Source organism: Vulpes vulpes, chromosome 3 (genome assembly GCF_048418805.1).
Source record: "Vulpes vulpes isolate BD-2025 chromosome 3, VulVul3, whole genome shotgun sequence".
Lineage (NCBI taxonomy): Eukaryota > Metazoa > Chordata > Mammalia > Carnivora > Canidae > Vulpes > Vulpes vulpes.
This window is the reverse complement of record NC_132782.1, coordinates 47,664,790-47,681,830: the sequence shown is the minus strand read 5'-3', so window position 1 is coordinate 47,681,830 and position 17,041 is coordinate 47,664,790. Positions and strand designations below refer to the sequence as shown.

At 35.6% G+C, this 17,041-nt stretch overlaps 1 protein-coding gene across 3 annotated transcripts in view; it reads left to right on the top strand.

The window, feature by feature from the left end:
• SMC4 (structural maintenance of chromosomes 4) overlaps positions 1 to 15,981 on the top strand; it is a 36,154-nt gene extending 20,173 nt beyond the window's left edge. For all 3 annotated transcript variants that reach the window (XM_026016462.2, XM_072752367.1, XM_026016461.2), the window contains 14 exons: positions 295 to 528; positions 2,145 to 2,330; positions 3,594 to 3,755; positions 6,502 to 6,727; positions 6,812 to 6,891; positions 7,791 to 7,943; positions 9,443 to 9,569; positions 11,373 to 11,562; positions 12,469 to 12,613; positions 13,102 to 13,275; positions 13,716 to 13,898; positions 14,056 to 14,288; positions 14,981 to 15,164; positions 15,624 to 15,981. In XM_026016462.2, coding sequence (XP_025872247.2) covers positions 295 to 528; positions 2,145 to 2,330; positions 3,594 to 3,755; positions 6,502 to 6,727; positions 6,812 to 6,891; positions 7,791 to 7,943; positions 9,443 to 9,569; positions 11,373 to 11,562; positions 12,469 to 12,613; positions 13,102 to 13,275; positions 13,716 to 13,898; positions 14,056 to 14,288; positions 14,981 to 15,164; positions 15,624 to 15,776 — 2,430 coding nt within the window. In that variant the 3' untranslated portion in view covers positions 15,777 to 15,981. The remainder of the gene's footprint in view (positions 1 to 294; positions 529 to 2,144; positions 2,331 to 3,593; positions 3,756 to 6,501; positions 6,728 to 6,811; positions 6,892 to 7,790; positions 7,944 to 9,442; positions 9,570 to 11,372; positions 11,563 to 12,468; positions 12,614 to 13,101; positions 13,276 to 13,715; positions 13,899 to 14,055; positions 14,289 to 14,980; positions 15,165 to 15,623) is intronic.
• Positions 15,982 to 17,041: the final 1,060 nt, after the last annotated feature.

The window sequence follows — 17,041 nt, the reverse complement described above, 5'->3', positions numbered from 1 at the left end:
CATGGATCTAGAGTTGAGACTCCAATGTTTCTTCCTTAAACCAGTCTTTTCTTGTTATAATCTCCAAAATGAGGTTAAGTTCATTAAACTCTTGTAAAATTAATAGGAAGAGACTTTATGTACAATGAACATTGGCAACTAGGCAGAAACTACTGATATGACTCAAATCGTAAAAATTATTTTATATATATATGTAGAATCTCTTTAAAGTTGAATTCAACATGTACGGTTTCTATTTCAGCTTAGATTTGAAAACGTATTTCAGATTTAATGGAGTCCATCATATTTTAACAGAGTCGAGAGAAAGAACTTATGGGTTTTAGCAAATCGGTGAATGAAGCACGTTCAAAGATGGATGTAGCCCAATCAGAACTTGATATCTATCTCAGTCGTCATAATACTGCAGTGTCTCAATTAAATAAGGCCAAGGAAGCTCTAATTGCAGCTTCTGAGACTCTCAAAGAAAGGAAAGCTGCAATCAGAGATATAGAGGCAAAACTCCCTCAATCTGAGCTGGAATTAAAAGAGGTAAATCTTTATTTCATCTGAATATTGTTTATCAACCCTTGTTTTCAATTTTTATCTTTATATATATTTTTTCGAATCTAAACATGTGACTGATATATTTAGATTTACTTTTTTCATTTAGTGTAATCTTCCCTAAAAGAATGGAATTGGTTTCAGTATTCAGTATAATATGAATTGAGACTATCAAGGAACTATATTTTCCACAGAAATAATTTTTAAAAAAAGTTTGTGGAAAGTTTGTGTTTCTTTAAATCTAAGTGTAAACAGCTTCTGCAAAGATAAATGAAAAAGCTAAATATATGTGTAAGAATGAACATAGAAACCAACTATCAAAAAAAGGAAAAAGAACAACTGTCTTAGTGTATTTTTTCTGATTTTGAACTTCCAGAGTTTGTTGTTGAGGCTGCATACTGTTTTAAACTAATCAATGTATCTAACTTAGCTCGTTAGGTTCCCCTCCTTATTCTTGAGTGAATTAGGTCTCTGAAGGAATTTCACAACTTTAATTTCCAGAGCCTCATTAGTTAAGATGGCAACAGAAATTATACTGAAAAGAAACTCTTTGTCATTTTAGTAAATATATACTATTGATCATTAGGAAATTTCATGACCAATTAGAATTAATTTAAATTTAAATTCTGTCCAGTGACCACTTCTATCTTGTTGGTGATTCATTTTATTTGGGGATAAATTATATTTGTAACTTGAGCTTTTATCTGATACTGTGACTGATATAATACAGGTAATAATTCAAAGCCAGGAGATAGGGAGAATGCCAGTTAGGGGGGAAAAAAAGTGACTGCTCTAAAAGATTGAGAAACTGAAAGTTTGGGGGTTAATGTGCAGGTGTATATGCTTCCTCTTTTTGGCACCCTGACATTTTTCTATAGCAATAGTACTGTTTGTTCACTTACCATGTTCCCTTTCATTTCAAAGCTGTGTTGTTGTTGTTTTTTAGGGTGCTTGGGCGTCTCAGTTGAGTGTCCAGCTCTTGGTTTTAGCTCTGGTTGTGATCTTAGGCATCATGGGATGGAGCCCCAAGTCTGGGGGGTGGGTGCACGCTCACCAGGGAGTCTACTTGAAGATTCTCTCCCTCTCCCTGGCCCCCACTCGTGTACATACTTTCTAAAAAAATTTTTTTGTTTAGAAAACTTTTTTTTTTAATTACATATATAATAATAAATATAAATATCTTTCATTATTTAGAATGCAAAGTACAGTATAACCATAGTCCTGCCTGGTCACCCATATTCTGAGTCCTGTACCAAGGTCCATTTTTGATTAGTTGCAGACCTTAATTCAGACACCCTCAATACATAACTATGTGGTATCAAACTGGGATATCCACAGCTGTAGCTCAACTCATTCTATCAATCAGTGTACTATGAGAACCATACTTCACTTACGTTCCTTATTATTGATCCATATAATTTATTATGTTCCTTTAAAGTAGAAAACCCATGCATATTTTCGAGTCTGACCCAACAGTTCGAGATGGAAGTTTAGTTCTAGTTCAAGTATTTATTGTCTTTCCTTTTATGAGGCATTGCAACTAATTCTATGCTATGGTTGGGCATATGCTTCTGGGGATTCATTTTCTCTACTCACACTTTCAGAAAGAAAAAGAACTTCAAGAACTTACACAAGAAGAAATAAAATTAAAAGGTTTGGTTCGTGATCTTTTCCAAAAAGTTGAAGAAGCAAAGAGCTCCTTAGCAATGAATCGAAGTAGAGGGAAAGTCCTTGATGCAATAATTCAAGAAAAAAAATCTGGCAGGATTCCAGGAATATATGGCAGATTGGTAAAGTAGATTTATTTGGAAAATGAATATGTATTTTTCTTAAGAAAGATGCTGTAAATAATTTTTTTTCCTTTGACTTAATTGTAATACTAAGTTACTGTGCATGAAATAACATTTATTTTAGTTTTAAAAAGACATTCATTTTTAAACACTTTGCTCTTCAGGCATGATAAAATTCTTAGTGGTATGGGTTATGTCATATTAAAAGTGTTTTAGTTTGGGGGGGTTGAGTGTTTTGTTTTTGTTTTTATTTTAGATAACTATCATTTTTTTGTACCAAAAAAAAACCTAATAGTGATAAGGAAATTTAACAAAACCACTTTATTCTTTAAAAAATAAGACTGATAAATTCTGGATTTTATACCAATATACTAAAGGTTGTGGGTAGAATTTAGGGAAATCAACAAGGGATAATAGAGAAACCCAGGGCTAGCAATAGTGGAGACCATTACTGCACCTGAACTTGAAGAGGGAAGAGAGCTTAGCCACAGCTAGAGGCTGGCCAGAAAAAAATGAGGAAACTATTTCAACCCCATTCATCTCCTGTCCTGCCACCTCTAGTTGATGCCTCACATTCTCTAAAGCTAGAGAACCAAGGGAGCCAATTAGTATAGTTCTTGAGTCAGCTTTCCAGAGAAGGAAGCAGAAAGAGAATGTTTCGTAAGGACAAATGAAAATTATGCCGCAGAGTTGCTTCTGTGTCATGTCAGGTGACTTCTGCCTTATTTTCTTAGAAGATAAAGTGATTCTATTCTTTGGTCTCATGGAAAAAATAAAGCTAGCCTGTAAAAGTTGCTTTCATGGCTAAGTAATAAGTAAGTAAGCCAATGTGTTTTATCAGGGTTTACATAATCTTAGCTGGCTGGCTTTCAATAATTAAAAATTTTTATTTTTTTAGAAGTTATTTTGCGTATGCCATAGTACTTTTAAGGTTGAATTTAAAATCTTCGCATTATATATTTTCATGCAGTGAACAGTTCTCTGATTTTGTGCTTTCATTAAAAATTCAAATTCTGCATACCTATACATTTTTTAAAAGATATACATTAAAAACTAGTGATTGCCCTTGCAGAAGGGGAAGGTTGAGAGGAACACATATTTTTTATTGTGTACCCTTTATGTGTTTTTTTAAACCATCCGTAAGTATAGTTTTTCAAGTAAAAGTAATGAAAAATCTGTAGGAATCGTAATGAAATGATCTTGTGCCTAATTTCTTAATGATTGTGCATTGATTTTTTTTTCCCCCTTCCCCTTAATTATTAGGGGGATTTAGGAGCAATTGATGAAAAATACGATGTTGCTATTTCATCCTGTTGTCATGCATTAGACTACATTGTTGTTGACTCTATTGATACAGCCCAAGATTGTGTGAACTTCCTTAAAAGACAAAATATTGGAGTTGCAACCTTTATAGGTTTGGATAAGGTGGGTATTCATAATAAGCTACCTATAATTTAATTTTAAGTGCTAAATTTAGTTGATTTGAACCCTAGCTTTTTTTTTTTCTTTCTAGTTATTTAAATAACACCTGATACGTTTTGAGTATTTTGGGTCATAAGGTCAAAGAGTTGTAGGAAGAAACTTTGTAATGCCTTCCTGAAGGAATACAAATTCCAATATTGGAGTGACTGTAGCTTAAGTTTTTAATTTCCACCATCAATAACTACTTTAAAAAAAAAAGACTTTATGGAGATAGAATTCACATACCATAAAATTCACCATTTTAAACTGTAGAGTTCGGGGATCCCCGGGTGGCTCAGCGGTAGTGCCTGCCTTCGGACCAGGGCCTGATCCTAGAGTCCTGGGATCAAGTCCCACTTCGGGCTCCCTGCATGGAGCCTGCTTCTCCCTTTGCCTGTGTCTCTGCCTCTCTCTCTCTCTCTGTGTCTCATGAATAAATAAAATCTTTAAAAAAAAAAAATGTGTAGAGTTCAGGGACACCTGGGTGGCTCAGTGGTTGAGCGTCTGCCTTTGGCTTAGGGCGTGATCCCACAGTCCTGGGATTTAGTCCCACAGCAGGCTCCCCACACAGAGTGTGCTTCTCTGTCTGCCTGTGTCTCTGCCTCTCCAAGTGTGTCTCATGAATAAAATAAATAAGATCTTTTTGGGGAAAAAAAAAAGTGTAGAGTTTTCAGTGGGTTTTAGTGTATCAATAAGATCACTAATTCCAGAAAATTTTCATCACCCCTAAAAGAAATCTCATACTCATTCACAATCACTACCTATCTCCCACCTCCCACAACTTAAAATCTCTATTAGCCTATTCTGGACATTTTGTATAAATGGAATCATACAATATGTAGGTTTTTATGTGTATCTTAGGTTTTCAAAATTTACCCATGTCCCATGTTGTAGCATTAATCAGTTCATTCCTTTTTATTGCCAGTGTTCCATTTGTTTGAATATATCACATTTTGTTTATCCATCCATCAGTAATGAACATTTATGTTGTTTCTGCGTTTTGGCTATATGAGTAATACTGCTATGAGCATTCACGTATAGACTTTCGTGCAGACCCAGGTTTTCAGCTCTTTGATTAATACCTAGGATTAAAATTCCTGGGTCACCTGTTAACTGTTTAACTTTGCCACTATGGCTACCCCATGTCCACAATGTATAAAGCTTCCAGTTTCTTTAATAGTCTCCATATCCTGTGTGGAGCCCAACCATGGGGCTTGACTCAGGACTATGAGATCAAAACCTGAACTGAGATCAAGAATAGAACACTTAACCAACTGAGCCACCCAGGAGCCCCTCTCACTGTGGGTTTTTTTTGTTTGTTTGTTTGTTTGTTTTTTTATGTATTTTGGCTGCAAATCTCTTGTCAGATATATGATTTGCAAATGTTTCCTCCCATTCTGTGGGGTTTTGTCCCTTGGTTTCTTCTGAAGCACAGATTTTTTTTTTCAATTTGATAAAGTCCATTTTTTAAAAAATTTGATTTCTTAATGTTTTGTGTATCATATCTAAGAAGTTACTACATAATCCAAAGGTACGGTGATTGTCCTCCTGTTTTCTTCTAAGAGTTTTGTGACTTTAGTTTTTACACTTAGGCTTTTAATCCATGTTAATTTTATAATACAGTGTAAAGAATCTAATTCTACTCTTGCATATGGATGTCCAGTTGTTCCAGCACCGTTTGTTGGAAAGACTGTGCTTTCCCCCATTGAATTTTCTTGGCATCCTTGTCAAAAATCAACTGACCATAAATGTGTAAGGGCTTACTTCTGGACTCATTTATCTGTAGGTTTATCCTTGAATTAGTACCACACTGTCTTAATTACTGTTGTTTTGTTATAAGGTTTGAAATCAGGAATCCTCTAATTTTGCCCCCCCCCCCCCCCCCCCCCTTTTTTTAAGTAGGCTCCACCTCCAGCATGGAGCCCAACTCAGGGCTTGAACTCACAACCCTGAGGTCCAGAGTTGGATGCTTAACCGACTGGTTCACCCAGGCACCCTGAATTTTGTTCTTTGATAGCAAGATTCCTTTGTTCTGAATCCCTGTAATTACCATATGAAATTTAAGATAAGCTTGTCAGTTTTGGGGGTGGGGAGGAGGCAGCTGGGATTTTGATGCAGGTTGCATTGAATCTGTAGATCAATTTGCATAGTATTGCCATCTTAATAATTGTAAACCTTAACAGCCCATAAACCAGGGATTTCTTCCAGTTAATCTCATTCTTAGGTTATTACTGGTGTATAGAAATACAATTAATTATTGTATATTGATCTTGTATCTTACAGCTTCACTGAAATATTAGGTTTAATTTTGTATGTGTGCATTCCCTAGGATTTTATATATCATCTGTGAATAGAATTATAAGTATTATTTAAAGATTTTATTTATTTGAGAGTGAGAGAAAGTGCACACACACACACCCCCATGTGCAGGGGGTGGCAGAAGCAGACTAACCACTAGGCAGGAAGCCCCCACGCAGGGCTGGATCCCAGGACCCTAGGATCATGAACGACCCTAGCCAAAGGCAGGCACTTAAGCAACTAAGCCACCCAGGCACCCCTACAGTAACTCTTTTAAGTAACAGTAAAATTATGCTCAATTATGCAGATATTCAGAACCTTGTATACATGGTCTTATATGATACACACGTATGTATATTATGTAAATGGTACCTGAAAGAAATGATACTGTTTTTCTTTTCTTAACTTTTAGATGGCAGTATGGGCGAATAAAATGGCCAAAATTCAGACTCCTGAAAATACTCCTCGGTTATTTGATTTAGTAAAAGTAAAAGATGAAAAAATTCGCCAAGCTTTTTACTTTGCTTTACGGGATACATTAGTTGCTGACAACTTAGATCAAGCCACAAGAGTAGCATATCAAAAAGATAGAAGATGGAGAGTGGTGACACTACAAGGGCAAATCATAGAACAGTCAGGTAATAATCATTTTTTTCCTCTGCTGTTGAGTTTATTTAATCTTACTGGGGGAGACAATTAAGTCTGACTTCTCTGTTCTGTAGGTACAATGACTGGTGGTGGAAGCAAAGTAATGAAAGGAAGGATGGGTTCATCAGTTGTTGTTGAAATCTCAGAAGAAGAGGTCAGCATATATAAAATTATAGTCAGACTCTTTAAAACTTATTGATGTGTAACATACGTACTGTAAAATTCAGCCTTTTTAAATATACTCAGATTTTAAATTAACAGATTGGGTTTTGTATAAATGACATAAGCTATGGGATTTTTTTAAAAATATAAAACCCTTTGAAGTTCTAAAAATAAAACATGTTAATTAGAAAGTATATGCTCAACATATGTATCTTTCTAGTAATATATTTGGATCATATGGATATTTCATAATTTATCCACTATTTGACATTTAATGTTTTTTCACATACAATTATTGTTCCAATGCAAAACTTTTTTCTATTTCAAAATAGTTTAAGTATAGCAAAGACTTCTGATGCCTATTTCCAAATTTTATTTGAAAATATTTTGCCTGACCACAAGTCTGTGAGAATGTCAAAATGTCTAGAGAAAACTTCCATGTTCTGTCACCCCATCAGAACACTATACTTTTTTGATACTTAAAAATACATACTTCGATGTCCTGGATACTGAACTTTTTCCAAAGAGGTGTACCTTGTGGTTTTTTGGTTTGCTGGGTGGGGTTTTTTTGTTGTTTTTTTGTTTGTTTTGCTTGTTTTTCATATTTTGAAATAGTTGCTGTCCTTCCACTTAAATTCTTATGCCATAATAGATGAATACAGCACTTAAAATTGTCTTACGATTTGATTCTGTGATGCAGAAATTAGCTTGACCATCTCTTAAGCTTTAGGGTTAGGAATTGGAACTGGGTTTTTGGTTTTATTCTAGTCTTTAAAATTAGAAGTTTGGGGTTTTTTTTTTTTTTTTTTTTTTTTTTTTTTCATAAGTTGATTTGGCTATTTATCTGAAATGACTGTTGGCGTAAATTTATTTCACTGGTATTCTTTATAGGTAAATAGAATGGAATCACAGTTGCAGAGAGACTCTCAAAAAGCACTGCAAATCCAGGAACAGAAAGTACAACTGGAAGAAGCAGTAGTTAAGTTAAGGCATAATGAACGAGAAATGAGGAATACATTGGAAAAGTTTACTGCAAGCATCCAGGTACCCTTTTGTCAGTATTAACTAAAACTTTTGGAATTCAGTAGCATTTGGCAGAAGCATTTTGTTGTTTGCTTACGGTTTTAGAATATAAGGAAGAGGAATGGGTCCCTAGATGGAAATCATGTGTCTTGATTTCATTTCCCTGAATACTAACGGATAAATGCTTTGTTGAATGAATTTTGCTCCAGCTACAACTATTCTTTTCCATTTATACCCCATGGAGTCTTCCCTTAATGTGACCCTTTATTTTCATTCTCTTTTCAAAGTAGAATGCTTCTTAATTAGGAAAAGGCAGTACATACCTACTATTGTAGCTCAGCAGTTTAGCCCGCCTTCAGCCCAGGGCTTGATCCTGGAGACTTGGGATCAAGTCCCATGTCAGAAACCCTGCATGGAGCCTACTGCTCCCTCTGCCTGTGTGTCTGCCCCTCTCTCTCTCTCTCTCTCTCTCTCTCTCTCTCTCTCAAATAAATAAATAAATAAATAAATAAATTCTTTAAAAAAAACACAATTTGCAGATTGCTACCCTTAATTTTTATGTATATCCTTCAAATTTTTAATATAAATACCTAGTCTTTGTGTGTTTTTGGTAGATACGAATTTATGCATAGGTTTTTTTTTTTTTTTTAAGATTTATTTATTTTTTTATTTTTTTATTCATGAGAGACACAGAGAGAGAGGCAGAGACATAGGCAGAGGGGAAAGCAGGCTCCATACAGGAAGCCTGATGTGGGACTCGATCCTGGGTCTCCGGGATCACACCCCGGGCTGCAGGCGGCGCCAAACCACAGCGCCACCAGGGCTGCCCTATGCATAGGTTTTTAATGAGTCATACTAAACCTTCCTTAGTATTCTTTCCAGACCAACATAAATTTACTTTGCAGCTGCATTTAAACATTTTCTTCATATCACAATTTGATAAATGCTTTTCCACATTATGAATATTGCTGTGTTTAAAATATTCTTGTTAGGTGCACCTGGCCGGCTCAGTCAGTGGAGCATGAGACTTTTGATCCTTGTCAAGGTTGTGAGTTCAAGTGCCAGGTTGAGTGTAGGGATTACTTAAATTGTCTTTAAACAAAATATCCTTCTTAGGTATATCCTTATAACTCATCCAATTATTTCCTTAGGTTAGATTCATAAAATTGTGGTTTATTACCCATTGTGTGTACAGTGTTTGAGGCATTATTGGATAATGCCTAATGGTCCTCAAAAAGATTGGTCTGATTCGTTTACTTTTAGTGGCAAATGCAAGTAATAATTTTTCCAAGTCTGAACACTAGGTGTAATCATTAGTGAATTGTAAGTTTGCTGATCTGCACAAAAAAACAGCATTTTAACCTGTTTTTGTGATGAATTACAAATTTCATGTGTGTGTTGGCCATTTTTCATGTTTTATATTAAAGATTTTAAGTGTTTTTTTTTTTCAAAGTGTTTAAGGCAAATGTTATTGTTAGTAAGTTAAAATATTGACCTGTAATGTTAAAACATTTCTATAGCGTTTATCAGAGCAAGAAGAATATTTGAACATCCAAGTTAAGGAACTTGAAGCTAATGTACTTGCTACAGCCCCTGACAAAAAAAAGCAGAAATTACTAGAAGAAAATGTTAGTGTTTTCAAAACAGGTATGTTTAAGGATACATGCTTATACATCTTTCTTCTTCCTTTTTTTCTTTTGAGATTGTTAAAAATAAGTTTTAATGTTTATGTAAGTGTTCCACCAATATTATAAAGCAAGAAAGGGAATTCATAGACTTATAGCTAGATTGGCTTTGAAATTGAAATCCACTAATCATGTACTTGAGCAGCCCTGCTTCTCTTTGCATATTAGCTGCAATCAAACATAGATGTGCATCTTCTTGGAGGAGGAAGGAATAACGGGGTTAAAATGACCCCTTCCTGGCTGATGGTATTTTAGCTAGTGAATCCAGCAAACACAGTGAGCCTTTTATAACATCCTAAAGAAAGACCCCTGTTGGGGCACCTGGGTGGCTCACTGGTTGTGCCATCTGCATTTGGCTCAGGGCATGATCCCAGAGTCCTGGGATCAAGTCCCACATTGGGCTCCCTGCAGGAAGCCTGCTTCTCCCTCTGCCTATGTCTCTGCCTCTCCATGTCTCTCATGAATAAATAAAATCTTTAAAAAAAAAAGAAAGACTCCTGTTACGGTTCTGTTTGTGAGGAGGGTAAATACTGATGGTCCAATAAAAAAACTAATTGGGGTGATCTTGTAATTATCCAAATGCTCCAAAAAGAGGTAAAAAGCTGTTAAGTAGACACGTCCACTGTGTACATTGAATATTCACCAGTACCCACATTAACTTTATTTTTGTCTGAATTTTTATTATTAAGAACTCAGGGGCCCCTGGGTGCCACAGTTGGTTAAGCATCTACCTTTGGCTTAGGTCATGATCCCATGGTCCCCTTCCTATATTGTATAATGATTAGAAGTCATATATGACGGGCGCCTGAGTGGCTCAGTTGATTAAGCATCTAACTCTAGATTTTTGGCTCAGGTCATGATCTCGGAATAATGAGATTGAGCCCTGTATCAGGCTCTAAGGTGGGCATGGAACCTGCTTGAGATGATCTCTCTTCCTCTGCAGCCCCACACCACTCCCCCCACCCAATGCACGCTATTCTAGCTAGTCTACAAAACCATCAAAGGATCTATCCTGCCTCTTAAACCACTGTGGAAAGTCCTCTCAAATTGGGAAGATGACATCATAGCTATCAACAGAAGCAGCACATTGCACCTACTGTAACTCACACCAAGTTTGTGTTACTGTCTGTCAATGTTCACAAAGCTTTTGACTGGATTACAGAATTTCTAATGCCACCAAGAAAATGCAAATTTCTCTGCTTGTCAGTAGAAACATGTCCAATTCATCATGTATGCCTTTCAAATTATGTGAATTCTTTCCATTGCATGGCCCCAAAATCTGTCTGAATCCTAGAAATGAGTAAATCTGGGAAAGGTAACTTAGTTTTCTGTGCCACAGAGGAAAGTGCCACTTCATCCTGTCTCCCCCACTTGGTTACAACATGTGAGTTAGAACTGTTAGGCTAGCAAAATAATGATACAGTATTTTATTACCACAGGCAAGTTAATAGGCATATAGTCTGAGGGTAAAAATCATTATGAGACCAATAGTCAAGGAAGTACCTAAGAAAAAGTTGCAAAGATTTTTGAAAAAAGCCTAAGGGCATGAAGCCATTTAGAAATCAGTGGATTATGCTGTGGCTAATTTAACAATGTGAGATTATAATACCATTTGTTTGACGTAGGGTATTGTTTTTAAATACACTTTCACCCAAATGTGAAAATTTCTTTTGTGTGCATCAGGTTAAGTTATATGACTAAAGAAATTTACATGTAACAAGTGATATGTGTGAACCTAGAAACATGAATTCTTTTTTTATTTCAGAATATGACAATGTGGCTGAGAGAGCTGGTAAAGTAGAAGCTGAGGTTAAAAGAATACACAATATCATCGTAGAAATCAATAACCATAAACTGAAGGCCCAACAAGACAAACTTGATAAAATAAATAAGCAATTAGATGAATGTGCTTCTGCTATTACTAAAGCCCAAGTAGCAATCAAGACTGCTGACAGGTGTGGTATCCTAACCTCTTTTCTTCCTGCCTCCATGTTGGAAAAGGGGTTTATATTTAAATTTAATGTTCTTTAAACATTTTTGCTGTTACTTATTAAGCCTGTCCGACATGTTTTTATCTAATAGGACTTAACTAAAGGGAAACCTATAAATATTTATGATGATTATTTGTGTGTGTTTTAAGTGGTAAACAGATGTGCCTTGGTAAAGTGTAGTTGTGTGCACATAAAAATCCATTTTGTTTCTCTGGCTTAGAGTAAATGGTTATTAATTTAAATAGATCTAGATCTTAGGCAAATAAGTAAGAATGAAACCTCTTAGTAAAATTGCCTTGGTAACCTACTTTTTAGTTAATTGGATTATTCTATTGTCCCAACTCAGAAAAGTTCTTAACCATTCATAGGTCTTGTTTTTAAATTAACTTTTAGAATATTGGCATTTCTAGATCATTAAAGCTAAATATGTATACAAAATGTTAAAACTGAACAACTGTTTTATCTTAAAATTAGACTGAGAATTAATCTAAGTTACTCTAGTGTCTGGCTCAAAGGTGTATAAAGCACTAATAAGCCATTTGTTTGTTAGGAGAAGTTTACTTAAACACACAGGTCAAAGTAAAAGTAACTTCATTAAGGGAAAAAATAGTTATTGTTCCCTTCCCAAAGTTACCATGGGAAACACGTTGCCCTAACTGGGAGGTATTATTTATAATATAACTTGAGGTATAACTTCATGGGTTGAGAAATTTAAGAATCTGCAATTTATGTATAACATAAAAACGATTCCAAGGGCAGTTTAATCATAAATCTTAAAAATCTGTGATAGTAAAATCTGGTTTTTTGGTTGTTTTCATAAGAATAACAAATCACATGTTACATGTTTAATATATCATTTTGCTTGTTTAGAAATCTTAAAAAAGCTCAAGACTCGGTCTTCCGCACAGAGGAAGAAATAAAAGACACTGAGAAAGAAGTAAAGGATTTAACAGCAGAACTAAAAAGTGTTGAGGACAAAGCAGCAGAGGTCTATCAGAATACAACTGCCGCAGAGGTAAGACTTGGAGATGGGTGTGAATGGTTTTTGAAGTAATTTAAAGAGTTGGATTTATGACATTTATACCTTGCATAGTAAGCACTCATTAGCTCAAAACTTCTATAAGTAACATTTGTACAATGAAAATATGAGTACTGGGGGCAGCCCGGGTGGCTCAGAGGTTGAGCATCTGTCTTCAGCCCAGGGCCTGATCCTGGAGACCCGGGATTGAGTCCCACGTTGAGCTCCCTGCATGGAGCCTACTTCTCCTTTTGTCTGTGTCTCTGCCTCTCTTGCCTTTCATGAATAAATAAAATCTTTTTAAAAAGAAAAAAGAAAAAAAATAAATAAAAAAAAATAAAAAAGGGTACTGTAACTTTTCTGTAAATAGACTTAAAATGGAAGGGGCAAAGGGACTGAGCATTTACTTCATCTCTGTAATGTAAATATACCTGTTCTTTCCATGTGGGAAGATCCTATCTGTAGTAGTTCTTCTTGGTTTTTAGGAGTCCTTACCAGAGATCCAGAAAGAACATCGTAATCTACTTCAAGAATTAAAAATAATTCAAGAAAATGAACATGCTCTTCAAAAAGATGCACTTAGTATTAAGTTGAAACTTGAACAAATAGATGGTCACATTGCTGAACATAATTCTAAGATAAAATATTGGCAAAAAGAGGTAAGATTGTTACCATTTAGTTAAATGTCATTTTAAAATACCCCTTATGAAAGAGTTATGTTTCTTATTTCTATTTTGTATTTTTGAGAGGTTGTGGTTCTTAATTTCAAGAGATAATCATTTCTCAGGTATATAGGGGATATAATGAACAATATATAGTAATTGTTATATACAGAAAAATCTGGGTAATGGTTCCATTAGTCAACATTTTCACTGCAGAGCTGATTCAGAGATTTTAACAAAAGTCTGTATGAACACTTTGGAACACTACAACTATTTTTCTTGATGTCCTTTGAAAAATAATTGCTAGAGAAATTAGCCACAGTTCTTTAGTATATATTTAGTAGATAAGTAATTTGTCATATTGTGAATGGATTTTTTAAAATAATGAATTATATAGTTCTGTGCCTTCCCTAACACTCATCGAATTGAACTTTTAGATTGCAAAAATATCCCTGCATCCCATAGAAAATAATCCTCTTGAAGAGATTGCAGTCCTAAGCCCAGAGGATCTTGAAGCAATCAAAAATCCAGATTCTATAATAAATCAAATTGCACTTTTAGAAGCCCAGTGTCATGAAATGAAACCAAACCTTGGTGCCATTGCAGAGTATAAAAAGAAGGTATGAATAAACTGTTAATAATTTAATCTATTTCTTTTTTAGTCCTTAGCCTAAGTTGTGAGCTTTAATTTTAAATTAGTGTAAATAAATAAAGAAGCGAGCAGTGTTAACTCTTAAATGAGTAAATGAATAGATATTTTTCTCAATCTTTTCATAGGAAGAATTATACTTACAGCGAGTAGCAGAACTGGACAAAATTACTTGTGAAAGAGATCATTTTAGACAGGCATATGAAGATCTTCGGAAACAAAGGCTTAATGAATTCATGGCAGGTTTTTATATAATAACAAATAAACTAAAGGAAAACTACCAAATGCTAACTCTGGGAGGTGATGCTGAACTGGAACTTGTAGACAGCTTGGATCCTTTCTCTGAAGGAATCATGTTCAGGTTTGTAATTATGTACTGAGTTTTGGATCTTCTTGTTATAGATCTCTACATATTCTCCAGACTCTCAGTATTTCTTAAGAGTGAGGTGAAGGGCAGCCCCTGTGGCGCAGCGGTTTGGCGCCACCTGCAGCCCAGGGCGTGATCCTGGAGAACCTGGATCGAGTCCCATATCGGGCTCTCTGCATGGAGCCTGCTTCTCCCTCTGCCTGTGTCTCTGTCTCTATGAATAAATAAATAAAATCTTAAAAAAAAAAAAAAAAGTGAGAGGTGAAGATTAGATTTATAGTTTATTTGATGGTAAATAGTAATTATCTACATACTGGCAGTTTACAGCATAAATTCTGGGCAAGCAGTAAATGTTTTGCGCAGTTATTTGTGTAGTTTATCTTTTTTAAATTTTTGAGCCATTTCAGTTTAACATCGGGACTTTTAAAATTGCAAAGCCAAATAATGCACTGGAAATGGAGAACAGCAAGAAGTGTTTACTGGCTTGCTGTTTAAATCTTAAAATTTTGGCAGGTGTGCTGTGTTTTGACTCTCCAGTAAGATTTTTATAAAGTAACCCCAAAGAAGTTTAGATTTGTGAAAGCAAATTAGAACTCCAAGAAAGATAGAAGCCAGTTACAGAAAACAAATCATGAAATCTTTAGTTTTTCAAGTAATTTGACTAATAAGAGATTTTCTTATTACAGTGTTCGACCACCTAAGAAAAGTTGGAAGAAGATCTTCAATCTTTCAGGAGGAGAGAAAACACTTAGTTCATTGGCTTTAGTATTTGCTCTTCACCACTACAAACCCACTCCTCTGTACTTCATGGATGAGATCGATGCAGCCCTTGATTTTAAAAACGTGTCCATTGTTGCATTTTATATATATGTAAGTAATCATTTAGAGGTTTTCATTCTGAGAATTTTATAGGTTCCCCTAATGATACATGTGGAATTTGTTGACTGACTTTTGAGCTTTTCCCCTATACTCTAATGCCATGTCCTATGTATCAAAGACCAAGTCCTTTATTTGAAATAAATATTCCCAATTTGGACATGTAAAGTATAAATCGATGGTATAAATTAGTAGCAGAAACACAACTAGAATCTCTAGTCTCCTGCTTAGATCTTTTTTCCACTAGAAGACGTCTGGGCCACTCTGCTTCTTCCAAAAATACCCAAATTCCTCTCAGACTCAAATATTGTGTCATGAATTATACCCATGCCATCATTCCTGTTCATGTTAATTATCAAAGTAATGTTGAATTTATTGCCCAGAAAAAACATTTCAGGTAAGTTTAGGTGTTTACTTGATAATACTTCTAACCTATTTTTTCTTTCTCCTTAGGAACAAACAAAAAATGCCCAGTTCATAATAATTTCTCTTCGAAATAATATGTTTGAGATTTCAGACAGACTTATTGGAATATACAAGACATACAATATAACAAAAAGTGTTGCAGTAAACCCAAAACAAATTGCATCTAAAGGACTTTGTTGAATTTGTTTATACTCCAGATTCCTCAAATTGGATCAGTATAAATTCAGCATATTGTATTATTGAGATTTTCTATTTGTAAAGGATTATAAATTATGTAAAATATATATTCCTAAACTGGATCATGTAATTAACTGGTTTCTATTTTATGCTATTAGGAAAGACAAAGTCTAATAAAATATTCTATATACCCGCTTCTAGGAGACTGTAAGAATCTGACAATTTTTTTTTTAATTTTTTTTTTTTATTTATGATAGTCACAGAGAGAGAGAGAGAGAGGCAGAGACACAGGCAGAGGGAGAAGCAGGCTCCATGCACCGGGAGCCCGATGTGGGATTCGATCCCGGGTCTCCAGGATCGCGCCCTGGGCCAAAGACAGGCGCCAAACCGCTGCGCCACCCAGGGATCCCAGAATCTGACAATTTTATAAGCAGCAGGCTGTGGAGAAAATAAGATGCCTGGGAGGGTCAGGTGATTTGTCCTTAGTTCCAGGTTGTTACCAGCAGAGTTAAAAGAAGTGTGTTAATTCATGAACAGTAAAGTTCTAAGCTAGATCATGTTGTCGCAGCATACCATCATGGATCTTGAAAAGCCTGCCAACTACTACTGAATAAATTCTTAAGATAGTCCCATTTGGGGGATCCCTGGGTGGTTCAGTGGTTTGGCGCCTGCCTTTAGCCCAGGGCGCGATCCTGGAGTCCCAGGATCGAGTCCCACGTCAGGCTCCTGGCATGGAGCCTGCTTCTCCCTCCTCCTTTGTCTCTGCCTCTCTCTCTCATAAATAAATAAATCTTTAAAAAAAAAAAAAAAAAAAGATAGTCCCGTTTGTTTTAGTAGTTCAGTCATTGTATTTATTACCTAACACTGGGAACTTTTTTTTGAGGGCCAGAAAACTGAGATGATCTGAAAATGAATGACTATAAGATACTCGTTGGTTAAAAAGGAATAATACCTACTGTCATTGCCTCATAAGAAATAAGTATGTCCCCCCTGCAAACTAAGACGGAGTGTTTTTCTCTTCTGCACTGCATCAGCTCAATGTTAACAGTGTTACTGGAACTTGGCAGCCACTTGGTTTTGTTTTGTTTTTTTTTTTTTTTTATTTTATTTATTCATGAGAGAGAGAGGCACAGAGACACAGGCAGAGAGAGGGGCAGGCTCCATGCAGGGAGCCTGACTTGGGACTCGATCCTAGGTCTCCAGGATGACGCCCTGGGCCAAAGGTGGCGCTAAACCGCTGAGCCACCAGGGCTGCCCAACCACTTGGT